This window comes from Microtus ochrogaster, unplaced genomic scaffold (genome assembly GCF_000317375.1).
Source record: "Microtus ochrogaster isolate Prairie Vole_2 unplaced genomic scaffold, MicOch1.0 UNK53, whole genome shotgun sequence".
NCBI classification, from domain to species: domain Eukaryota; kingdom Metazoa; phylum Chordata; class Mammalia; order Rodentia; family Cricetidae; genus Microtus; species Microtus ochrogaster.
Genome location: NW_004949151.1, coordinates 2,325,557 through 2,338,171, shown reverse-complemented (window position 1 = coordinate 2,338,171; position 12,615 = coordinate 2,325,557). Strand labels below are relative to the sequence as shown.

General features: G+C 43.3%; 1 protein-coding gene across 1 annotated transcript in view; it reads left to right on the top strand.

The window, feature by feature from the left end:
• Window positions 1-12,615, top strand: part of Arhgap10 (Rho GTPase activating protein 10) — a 198,797-nt gene that overhangs the window by 88,031 nt on the left and 98,151 nt on the right. Inside the window, exons 15-17 of the mRNA XM_005369579.3 lie at window positions 2,072-2,130; window positions 6,281-6,386; window positions 7,742-7,901. Of these exons, the coding sequence (XP_005369636.3) occupies window positions 2,072-2,130; window positions 6,281-6,386; window positions 7,742-7,901 (325 nt within the window). The remainder of the gene's footprint in view (window positions 1-2,071; window positions 2,131-6,280; window positions 6,387-7,741; window positions 7,902-12,615) is intronic.

Below are 12,615 nucleotides of genomic sequence, written 5' to 3'. Positions count from 1 at the left end.
ACTTCCTCAGTGTCCAGAATTTTCTTTGTGTGAACTTATTCACCGTCTTTGAATATCCTTAGTTGAAGTGTGGCCTTGGCTGCCACTCCCTTCTTTTTTTGAGATAGGGTATTCATTCCATTGAACTTGGAGCTTATTGATTGGTCAGTCAGTAAGCCCTAGACAGGTCCTTATGCCTCTGCCTCCTCAGAACTGGCTGATACATTGTAGCACCACACTCTGCTTTTGATGTGGCTGCTGGGATCCAAACTTGGGACCCCATGTTTGTGTCACAGGTACTTTCCATACCATCTCCGCCCGCATGGCTAGCTTTACCCGAAATAATTACACGGAAACTGTATTCTTTTAAATACCGCTTGGCCCATTATATCTAGCCTTTTCTCAGCTAACTCTCACACCTGGACTAGCCCATTTCTAATAATCTATGTAGCCCTAGAGCTGGCTTATCAGGAATGATCTTAACCTGCGTCTGCCTGGAGTGGGAGAATCATGGCGACTCCTTGACTCAGCTTCTTTCTCCCAGCATTCTGTTCTGTTTACTCCTCCCACCTATGTTTTAACCTATGAGGGCCAGCCAAGCAGTTTCTTTATTGCTTAACCAATGAAATCAACAGATTGATATGACACTTCCACATCACCTCTGTTTTTATTGAAGCCAAAGAATGAGCTGCCTATGACTTAAACTTTTAATAATTGATAAAGATTTGTTTCATAGCCAAGAATATAGTTTGTCTTACAAAGCAAATTGCCCATGTGTTCTGATCTTTGTATACTGTTTTTAGGTAGACAGTCATTTCATTAAAGCACCTGATTTAGGTGAAGGGGTGGGTAGTTTTACTCAGACTCATTTTCTTTCTCCTGCTTCCGATTCCCATCTCTGCCCGCAGCTGTGGGTTTGCCTTCTCCATGTTGTCTTGTTAGATTTTGCTCATGTGTTTGAAGCACTGTTGCTTGATCTGTGAGTGAATGTTCTGTTCTCAATGAAGTCCACCCTTTTGTCTACAAGCAACAGCCTCCCTTGTCTCTGCACTGTTTGCAGCTTTTGCATAAATGTTTAAGTGTGTGAGTGCACACGTGCATGCTTAAGTGAACGTGTGTCTTTGATTGTGTTTTTAAACAGTCAGGGCAGTTCCGAGCCCCAGGTTTATGGCCCTGTGGCCTCCAGAGTAGAGTTCTGCTGCCTGACATTTGTTCTCTGGGGGTGACGTAATTAACAACCTAGCCTGGCACAGTTTCAGGTATTAGCAGGATTGACAGAAGCTCAGCATTGTATTACTCACAGGATAAAATCCGCTACTATTCGCATAATGCAGTTTGCAAAAAAACTAAGTGCTATATATATTTTTACATTGTTACCAATTTGATTTTATCTCACTGTTTCATTGCCATAGATTACAAAGCCATCAATTTTCTTTGTAAATGTTTCTTTTGAATCAGTGGTTCTCAGCCTTCCTAATGCTGAGACCTTTTCATACAGTTCCTCATGTTGTGGTGACTCCCAACCTTAAACTTTTTTGCTGTACTCATAGCTCTAACTTTGCTACTGTAATGAATCATAATGTCTATGTCTGATATGCAGGATGTCTGCTGTGTGACCCCAAAAGGGTCATGACCCACGGTTGAGAACAAGTACTCTATATGTATTTAGGCATAAAAATGAAAACTAGTTATTTTAACAGAAATATCAGAGGAGAGGATTTGTTTTAAAATTCTTTAACATTTTCTGTGTATTATTTTGATATTAATGTTTTAAAGATGCTTTCAAAACTACGTATATTTGATTATATAAAACAGTTACATTAAAATATTAGTATATGAAACTTTTATTTGCAGATAGATATTCAGACACTTTCTAAGATTAGCTATGAAGCGTTGACCTGATAAGAACTTGTTATTGGTTAGGAGTTGGCAGCGTCCAGGACAATCACCAGTTCGTGTTGTGGTTTCCTTATCTTTTGGTATTTAAAGGTTAACTCAGACACGTACAAGCAGTTTAATGTAATGTTATAAGTAACTTAGAGATGCCTGTTTGGATCATTTGGTAATTGAACTGTTTCCTCCCCCACCCCAGGAGTCTTCCAGAACCTCTTATGACCTATGAGTTACACAGAGACTTCATTGTTCCAGCTAGTAAGTATGATGTGGATATACAAAGACTCAGATTTGTGGTTGATGGTGTGCACACATTAACAACTTCCACATGAAAATTTAACTTAATAGTGTTACCATCTGTGTTAAAAGGAGAGATCACTTTTAGGGGATGGCTGTTTTTCCTTCTATTAGGAAGTGAGCAGGGACTGGGGAGATGACTCAGCGGTTAAGGGTGCTGACTGCTCTTCCAAGGACTTAGGTTCAATCCCCAGTACTCACATGATAGCTCACAACTGTCAGTAATTACAGTTCTGGGGGATCTGACACTTACGGCAAATACCAATGTACATAAAATAAAAATAAATTTAAAAAAGCAAGCAAGCAAAAAGATTTGGTAGTGGATCATGCATGGACATTAACAGTTACCCATTCCTTCTTTGCTTTGGCAGAAACTAAATGTGTAAGGCCACAGCAGATTCTTGACTCCAGGGCCAGTTCTGTCTTCATTACATTATGGATACCTGGTACTGGCACAAACAGAATACTATAGAACAGGCTGATCAATATTCAGCTTTTAGGGGGTTGAATAGATAATGGATTTGGAGACGGTATAATCTGGAGATAGTTTCACTTATAAAGACATTTATATAGACAACACAGACAGAAGGATTATTATGAAATAATGCCAGAAGCACAAACTACTTGATAATCAATCATATAGGCTACATGTTGAGTGAAAAGGGCCAAGAGCTGGTGAATTTTAATGTGAGGTTAGGTAGTTTTTAACTCCTGTACCCATGAGTGTTTGTTCGTGCCCATTCTGTGTATCTGCAGTATGATGAGAGTGTGTGCTTGGTGCAGACAGAACTGGGTATGTTTTTGCCGTACAACTCTGTTTTTATCCTCAGTACTGATCATTCTTCTGAAGGGTACTGCTGTTAGCTGATTCAGAGTTAAGGACATTGAGAGTGAGGCTTACATATAAAGTAACTTGATAGATTGTAGAGGCCATTACTTAAAATTAAAACTTACCTCCACTGGACTCTGCAGTATTGATTTTCATAGGCTCATTGACAGTAGCTGAAATTGTACCCCCCCCCCCCCACACACACACACACTCCCTGGACTTTAATCTGTTAGAAAACTTACAGCAATCCCCTTGGGTCCTATGCCACTGCTGCCTGAACATGGCCTTTAATGTTACCTTCTTGTGAGGTCGCGGCTCCAGACTGTGTGAGATTCCTAATTTGTTGCAGAAAGAGTCACTGTGTTGGCTGTATTAAACTGCACGCAGAGAGAAAGCTTTTGAGAAAGGACAGAATACAGTTGTGTTGAGAATTATTTCAAAAAGGAGAATTTGTCTGATCAAGGAAGTGGGGGAAGGTTTTCTTGGCAAAAACACAAGCAAATGCCCCTTGTGGTCTTGCTATCAGAGTTCTCATGCTGATTTGTATAACAGGGCTATTATAAAGGAATACTGTAGCTCCTGTAGTTGGCATGGATTCGTACCTCCGTGCAGTTGCAATTGAAAGGGACCCACACTAATCTGGTTTAATGAGGAAAGCTACACATGCTAGATGGGTTTACTCGGTCCAGTGTGTTTAGGGCAGAGTTTGACTTCTCCTTTCCCTCCTTTGTGAGTACCTGCCCTCTAGAACTCAGTGCTTCCTGGGAAGGGGCGTGGGAGCAGATCCTCTTGCATTTTGCATATGTGCTTATAAGAACTGAGTGCAGTTACAGAAATCAGATGGCCAAAGTTACTCTCCTCCTTTTGAATACTGGTGAATTGGGATTGTGGTTAAACTCATTTTCCGTTGAAAGCGGTGCAGCTTACCTTGTTTTGCTACAAGTCTGCGAGCTCAACTGGAGAGTAAAATGACCCCACACAGCCAGCCTTTGTGGTTGCCCATCATGCCAGCATGGGAACTAACTTTGATTCTTTCCCACTGTGTGGCGGTTTCTGTGTGTCCTGGATGCTGAGAGCATGCTCTCACCTTCATTGAAGGGGCGTCAGGCTTTGCTGGCCCCTTCTTTTCCTTTCATCGTTTTATTTATTTTATTCCTATCATTTTCTGTTGAGAATGTGAGCTTCTCAAGTTGATAACACGAAGATAAGAATTTTGTTTGTATTCTCGCTACAAAGTGTGTTTTTCTTTTCGTTTCTTATTGTCAATGAAAAACTCAACTGTTCTGTACTGAATTCATCGGAAACATTTTTCAATCTTAGAAATTCGAAAGCCTTAACTGTTGACTGCACTTGTTGGGCTTTACTAAAAGAACCAGAAGCACCTATGTACGAGATACTGTGCTCTGCTTTGGGGGCTAGAAATCCATAAGCTACAAGTGCCTTGAATTGAAAGGATTGTGTCTACTGTGCAAAACTGGTAGCAGCTACCTGAAAGCCTTCCACTGTGAAGCCTATTGCTCTTGAGAATGATGTAGTCTGTGTTCTGTAGTCAGTGGTGAGCATGGACCATCCTGCTGGGTTGGACTCACATTGGACTTAACATGAGGTAGATAGCTTAATCCTGGGTACCAGTCTGGTGTTGTGTCTTTAAAACCAGCTTCCAGCTGTTGCCTTCCAACTGTTGCTCAAACTAGAATACTTGTATTTCTGCGTTGTGTGTTTGCTTTTTATAGCTAGGTTATTTGTGCAGCACTGAATAACCAAAGCCATTTTTAATGAGAGACAGTGTAGGAACCAGTGCATGATATTTGCTTAACCAGAGCATTCCGTTCGATTCTTGCTGGGAGGCACACACGAGGAAGAATGCAGACATGTGGGCATTACAGGGACTGAGTTTGTAATGTCTCCTGCTTCACTTTGCTGCATGTGTTCACTTCACAGTAGGTGAGGACCACAGGAGGATAGGCTGAAGCTGGTGTGTCTCCTAGGAGCTACTTGGAAGGTTACTGCTTGTAACTTCCTTACATTATGATATTACTGGCACACATCATTTACATATTAAAAGAATTTGATGGTTTGCCCATATGTTTTGTTAAGCTCTCATAAGCTTGCTCATATCTATGAAATGTGGTGGATGCTGATGTGTGATTTTTCAGTTCTGATTTTTTTTTGTCACAGCAAACTCTTAAGGCTCTGGCACATTATAGGAATTTAGTGTACAATTAATTAAATACCCTAAATAAAAATGATATGCTTTTCATTCTTTGTGAGCTAATGTCAGTGAAAATATGGCAAAATGCAGATAGCATAAGTAATAGAAAATAATGTATTTTAGCAAGATTTTGGGGGTGGGTAGGACTATATTACCTTGTGGAAATGCCTATTAGTAGAAAGATTTAATGTCAAAACAAAACAGTGTCAATTGAAGAGCTCAAGATGCAGGTACGGGAGAAATGTGTGTGTGTGTGTGTGTGTGTGTGTGTGTGTGTGTGTGTGTGAGAGAGAGAGAGAGAGAGAAAGGGGGGGGGAGGGAGGGAGGTGGATTATAGTAGCTCCTGGGAAGAGGGACTTGAGACATGGAGTGGAAGGTTCTACTCTTTTCTCAGACAATTCTCAAATGCTGTTCATTGTTAGAAAGGAGTAACACATCAGTGGAGGGGGAATCATCTCCTTAGCTCACATTTCCAAGTGGTGATTCCTCAAGTATCACACTAGGTTTTCATTGTAGAGTCGGGGAATAGCCGTCTTTCATTATAGCGCCTTTAAGGTTCTAAAGTCCAGATGACAAAATTGCTATCCTTGATAGTGGTTCTTATTCCTGTGCACATATGACTGCTTCTTCACTTTCTGCTTTTATTGTTATTTAAAAATCAAAGCAATGATTTGAAATTATGTTCTTATTAATAACTTCAACATTAGACAGTCATCTTAATTAACATCTATAGACTTTTATATACAACCTCTTATTAGACATTTCTTTTGCTTTTGATATTTTGGCTGATAAATGTGCTTTTTCTTCTGATATATTTAGTGCTGCTGTTGGACTTACGTCATGTGAACTGGGCTGACTAGAAGGGATGCTAGCAAGGGAGAGATTGCTGGGGCAGTGTGTGCCATTAGCACCAGCCCGGAAAAGGCATGCATTAGGAAAGGCCAAGAATGCTTAAGTGCCTTCTCTTTTCAGATCCTGAACAGACAAACGGCTATGATTTCTAGTTAGGGGTAATATTTTTGATTCTAAGTACTCTTATTAACTCTTTTTCCTTTCCTTTTTAAAAAAAGAAAGTGGCAGCCCGGAGGCCCGTGTTAATGCCATCCATTTCTTGGTGCACAAACTGCCAGAGAAAAACAAGGAGATGTTGGATATCTTGGTGAAACACCTAACCAAGTGAGTGTTCTTCCCTCTGATGATTGACACCGCTGCCAACAGTTAGTGAAAGGAGAGGGTATTATATATTGCCCCATCCCAGATTATGGAAGTATGATTATAAATCTGTTAGAAGATTGAGCTTGGTTCTACACACACCCAGTGCTGTGGTTGAGCATGTCCTTTAAAAACTCCAGTCTAGTTGTGGGTCTGGTCCATTCATGTTTCCTATCTAAAAAGCAGAATGTATTAACTCAGTGGAGAAATTAACCTTTTCAAGTAAAAACGAACCCCAGATCCCTCTACCTATAAAATTTGAGTGAGGAGCAGTATTTGGAACTGTGGTTTCAGTGGCCACAGTAGGACACAATAAATGACGGCCCTGCTCTGTGATGTATGGAGTAGAGAGAATGCTGAAATGGTTTCAGCTCAGTTCAAAAGGGCAAGGTGTGCAAGACCTTGGAGAATGTGTGTCAGACTGAGCTGTCATGCTGGACGGTCTCTGGTGGGACGGCGTCCTGAATCAAGTTGTAGGACCACTGGGAGCACCTATGCAGGGTGCTCCTGGAGCTGCAGGACTGGGAGGAGTGGGTGACGCTGCTGTGATGGAGCACTGATTGTCAGGAAGTGGGGCACGGACCTAGACATCTGTGGAAGCAGGGGAATGATGATCTGGGAAAGGGGGCGTGTCCAAGCCACTGTTTTTTTATGTACAGCTAATACATGATAAATGTGGATTTTGTGGAGGAAGACATGCTTGTTGAAATGACTAGCAATATGACTTATTCTTGTGAAACAAATACGATTAATTTAGGAAATTCTATTTTTATTTTCAATCAGCGGCTCAAGACAACTGCACAATTCTTTATAGCTGCATAAATCCGCTTATCTGTTTAATATTGAGCATACACATATAAGCAGTGATAATGGACCTGTTGAGAGAATGGCTGCCTAGGAAGGAGCTGGCTATCATGGGGACTGCCAGTGGGAACAGCTTCATAAAACTTCACCTGGGCAAGGTCCCAGCTATGTTAGCCATCTTTCCATGCCCGTGACACACCCCGAGAGAGCACTGAGAGGAGGAAAGCCTTGTCCTGCCTCGCTCACTGTCTGAGCAGCTGCTGCCCTAGGTCAGCTGACTCTGTTGCTTTGGACAGGAAGTGAATCAGAATAACATGATGGAGGGAGCCTGGAGCTGAGGAGAATGGTTATTGTGGGGTGCGGGTGGGGGGACAACGGAGAGCCTGTGTGCCGCTGCTGCTCTTGGTCCAGCTGTCACTAGGGCAACTTGAGTTAAGGAAATGCAGAGTTAAGAATATTGAATGCTCTCTCTAGATCACTACCAAACAACGATTCTTTTCCTTCTTTAATATTAGTGTGTCAAATCACTCGAAGCAGAACCTAATGACCGTGGCAAATTTAGGAGTGGTGTTTGGCCCAACCCTGATGAGACCGCAGGAAGAAACTGTTGCCGCCATCATGGACCTGAAGTTTCAGAATATCGTTGTAGAAATCTTAATTGAAAACCATGAGAAGGTACCATTCTTTTCTTCTTCATTAGTAGTTATGAGTTTGGTTTGTTAGCGTGTACATGGTCTTGTTATTAGTCTGTTTCTATTTCATCATGGCTGTGAATTTATTCCTAAGAAGTTAACATCCACCTCTGTCTTCTGGTGGAGTTCCGTGAACTTGATCCTTACCGGCCTCCTCTTACCTCACTGCTTTATTGAAGAAACATTGCAGCCAGATGCAGATGAATAGGCAGTGTCAATGTGATTGTGGATGTTTAGGCTTTTAAAAAAAATTACATTCCTGCCCTTGGATTGCCCCAATTTTATGTGTTAGTCACACTCTGTGCTTTTGGTCAAGTGAAGACTTTTTAACTTAGAGAAAAAGCAAATGGAAGTGAGATGGAGCTGGAGATGATTTGAGGTGGACCCTTTCTGCCGCTGTGACAGAGTACCACAGTCAGCTCACAAGGAGAGAGCCTTATCTTGGCTCACGGTTTCAGAGGTTCCTAGGAAGCATGGTTGTGTGGCCTTGCTGTTTGGGCCTGTGGAAGCATGGTAAATCCTGCAATACTGTGTGGAAGAGCAGGCTGATTTCTGGTTGGAACCATGGACAGAGAGAGACAGGAAGAGAAAAGGAGTAAGGGAGGAGAGAGGAAAGCGAACTTCTCTCTCATGAGAAGTACATGAGAATTTCCCTTTCATGAGCCAGCATTGCTCACCAAGAAGGATGTGTTGCTTTTGCCTCTTGTTAGAGCTTGAGAGCTTCAGTCTGGAGCATGTGGGGAAGATTCCCTACAGGTTCTGGAGGATTTGGTACCAAAGTTTAGTCCTGAGTGTGATTGTGGCTGGTGTGTAGTCTGCCCCATGACAGTGTGTGTTAGGATGCAGCTGACTTCTTTTGGAGGCAACTCAGTGCAGGTGTGTTTGTGTTTGTGTGTGTGTGAGCACACATCCCGCACTGTGTGAGAGAGTGGCTTTGGATGCTCTGTTGTGTGTGTGTGTGCACACATATCTTACACTGTGTGAGAGAGTGGCTTTGGGTGCTCAGTGGTGTATGTGCGTGCACACGCATCCCACACTGTGTGAGAGAGTGGCTTTGGGTGCTCAGTGACACCTTCTTCTTCATCTCCACCCTCAAAACTAAGTTCCTTCCGGTTCAGAAAAACAAAGATAGGCGCTCAGGGCTGAACAAGGTGCACTTTCACCCTTAACAAAAGATACACAGTTTAACAGAAGAACACTTTTGGGGTGGGGTGGCCTAGCAAAGCTCTTAGCCTTTTTGGACCTCTCCTAATTTGAAGTATATAGTTCTACCCCTCTTCTTGTCCTAAAATTTTCAGCTAGTTACTGGCAGTGCCAAATCTGTGGGTGCACTGGGTGAAGAATTTCTGGTTTAAAGTCAACTCTTAGATGGCTGTCATCTTGTTCAATACTTTGTGACCCAGGCAAGACATGACTTTAGAGTCTTTCAAGAACTCGTAGAGGGTCTCCCATTCTGCCAACTGTAGCTCATAACTCTAGCTAATAACTCTCCTGTGACTGCCTCTGAGATAGGGAATGTGAAGGCCATAGAAACACTAGGACTCATATTTGTGTGCTAAAAAGAGGGTTTTTCTCTTTTTTAAGTTAAGATCATATCGTGTGCCAAGCCTGTATCAGGTACTGCAGTGTAGAGATGAAACCGGCAGGCCTTGTTGGACAGTCGGCGAGAACCATATTAGGTTCTTAATCCTGTAACTTGTATCTCAGTCTAATGTGCTTTGAAGCTTTTTCCTTCGGTAGTGTCTGTTCTTTCTGCTGGACTGCTGAGGACAACGGTACTTGTATATACTTATCTGCCACCCATTAGAGACACAGGGAATGGCTACTGAATGAAGTAATGCATCCCGTACACCCTGAAGGAACGAGGCAGCAGGCGGAGACAGAGCCACTGTGGATCAACTGTGAAGACAGACAGCTCTTCTTAGGTCCCTGAGTTCCTGTTTGTTGGAGTAGTTTTGGTGCGTGCAAACGTAGATTTGTTCTGACAGGATAAACTTGGTACCTGATCTATTACTTCTGTGGTAAGGGCAGTTTGTTTGGGTAGAAGAGTCCTCTTGTTTTGGTAGCTGCTGGTGGTGAATTTATGCCATCGTTTCTGATCCGGTCACACTGTTGTTAAGCCTCCTTGGCATGCACTGAGTCATTTGGGAAGGTGGCTACTGTTTGTTTTTAGAAGAACATATCATTAGACTACCATCTTCGGAAAGTCTCGGTAGCTCAGCTGTCGGTCTAGTAAATCTTTATTAGAGACCGCTGGTGCAGAAGTTCATCTCTGAGACTGGGTAAGGTGGACTGCCAGCCCCCTGCTGGGAAATGTGCATGCGATGTTTCTGCAGGGACGTCGGGATGGCCTCCACGTTGTTAGATCTTGTGGTAATTTCTGAGTACCCTGATGAGCCAGTCCTTGTGTCCAGGCAGAAGAGGGCAGCCGTGCGCTCAGCTCTCAGCCAAGCATAGGTTTGTGGTTCTTCTCTGACCTCTCCATAAATGAAACTGCTGAGATTTCCTCTTTTTTTAAAAAATATGTTTTTAATTGAAACAGAATTACATCACTTCCCTCCATCCTTTCCCCCTTCCAGCCTCTCCCAGCTACCCTCTCTCCAACCCTCCATGTCCTTCTTCTACAGTGTTCTCTGTGCCGTAGATTCAGGGGGCTGTGATGGAGGTATACCCACTGGGGCTGGGTTTCCCACAGTCCACTGGTCTCTCAGTGTGTTCAATTGTGGTCTTCTGCAATTTTCCATTTGCTGGAAAGACAGGCTTCTTTGATGAAAGGTGATGGGGCACCCTGAGATTTCCTCTTGTGGAAAGGGAGATAGGCAGTTGGAAGCAAGGCTGAGGCTGGACATATATAGGAGGATATGGCTGAGGGGGTGGCAGCTTGCTTTCATTCACACTCCCTCACTTCCTGGCTTCCTCCCCTTTCCAGTTTTCCTTGTGTATTTCAAAGTTCTTTGTTTCTGAACCGTTAACGGGGCTGCATGTCTGAGATAGGCCCTGCTGCATGGAAGAGTAATCCTGTTGTCACAGGTGGGTGTGAAAACTCCACGTGAGCCACCCCCCCCCCCAGTGGACTGGACTGGAGGGAGGGAGGAGCAATTCCCCTGGTAGATGTTTAGGAAAGTGAGAGTGAGGGCAGGAGGGCTTAGAAAGGCTGCCTTACTGCGGTGAGTGGAGGGGAGACAGCCCAGCCTGAGGGAGTGTGCAGAGGAGGGACATGTGGACGGTGCCCAGACAGAGAGGCAGGGCACACAAGGACTTGACAAAGGTGCTTTTTTTTCTTTTTTGTCATTGCTTATTTTCCTTCCTGGGATTGGGGAAATTGTTGAACGTTGGAAAGTCACCAAAGCAAAGAGGAAACGCCATGTTATTGAGGCAGAAGAGCTCCAGCTGGGTTTGGAGTGAGGAAAAGACCAAGTTCTCTGCTTTGGAGAGCATGATTTCTCAGCCCCTTTGCTGTTTCTTATAAAATCCATATGTACTTGCAAGGAAACTCACTCCATATGTCTTGGTTTCTTTTGCACACTAAACATTAAGATATTGTTTTAGAAGAGATGGTCCTGGGCCAAGACCATTATCAGGGTGGTGTGTGTGTTTTCTTTTCTTTGCAAGACTGAAAATTGTGTTTTCATTGTAAAATGGGCACTTTGAATTCCCACAGATTTTCCGACCGTGCTTATACCTATGGCTTTGCTGCTTTTATGTACTTGTAATACTTTAATTCAGAGCACTGTTTCCTGAGTGCCTGTTGTGAGTTAGGTGTGTGAGATTTGGGGAGAATACGTGAATCCTGTTATGGGGAGGAGAAGTGTTTAGAAGTAGCCTTAAGATACCCTGTGGGAAACTGGGAGGATGCTGAGGACTTCAGGGGAGAGACTATGTCATCTTTGGGGTGTGTGTATGTATTGAGAAGTATTCCTGAGAAGCTAGTGAGAGTGGGCTGTAGAGTGGGGGTGTAGAGTAGGAGATGTCTGACCAGAGAAGCAAAAGCGGAAGTATGAGATGAGGTTAGAAAGGGAATTGGCAGGCTGAGAGCGCCCTGCAGGTACCTGGGTTGCTCAGGGTTGGGTGGGCAGGCTGAGAGCGCCCTGCAGGTACCTGGATAGCTCAGGGTTTTATGTAAACTTGCTTCAGGCCACTTAACTGACTGAGGTTATAACAGCAAGTAGAGGCACCCAGAATGAGGAGGGAGGGTTTAGAAAGATTAAGGGTTGGTCAAGAAGTCAGGGCTTTCCAGGGTGAAGAACATCACTCAGCAGTATCCAGTGTCTCGTTTACGTATGTCTCAGAGGAAAAAGGAACAGTTCAACCCTTGGAGAACTCGCAGGAAATGCAAATAGAAAGTATAATAGTTTAGGACATGAGACTGGCTTTGGTTTATTTAAATATTGCATTTGCATCTTAGGACGCAAATGGGGTTGGAGGTTTTTATGTTTACAGACATTTAAAATACTTGCTGAAAACATAAAGTTGAGCACTGTTGTGCATGCCTATAGTCCAAAAGACTGAGGTAGATGGACACCGAGTTCCAGGATGGCCTGCCCAGGGAGTTGACAAGACTACTTCAGTGATAGCACAGATGGGGCACGCGCTTCAGTCTTCTGTAGTGCATCCTGTCTAGACAGCAACACCACCGCTTCAGTCTTCTATAGTGCATCCTGTCTAGACAACATCACCACCACTTCAGTCTTCTATAG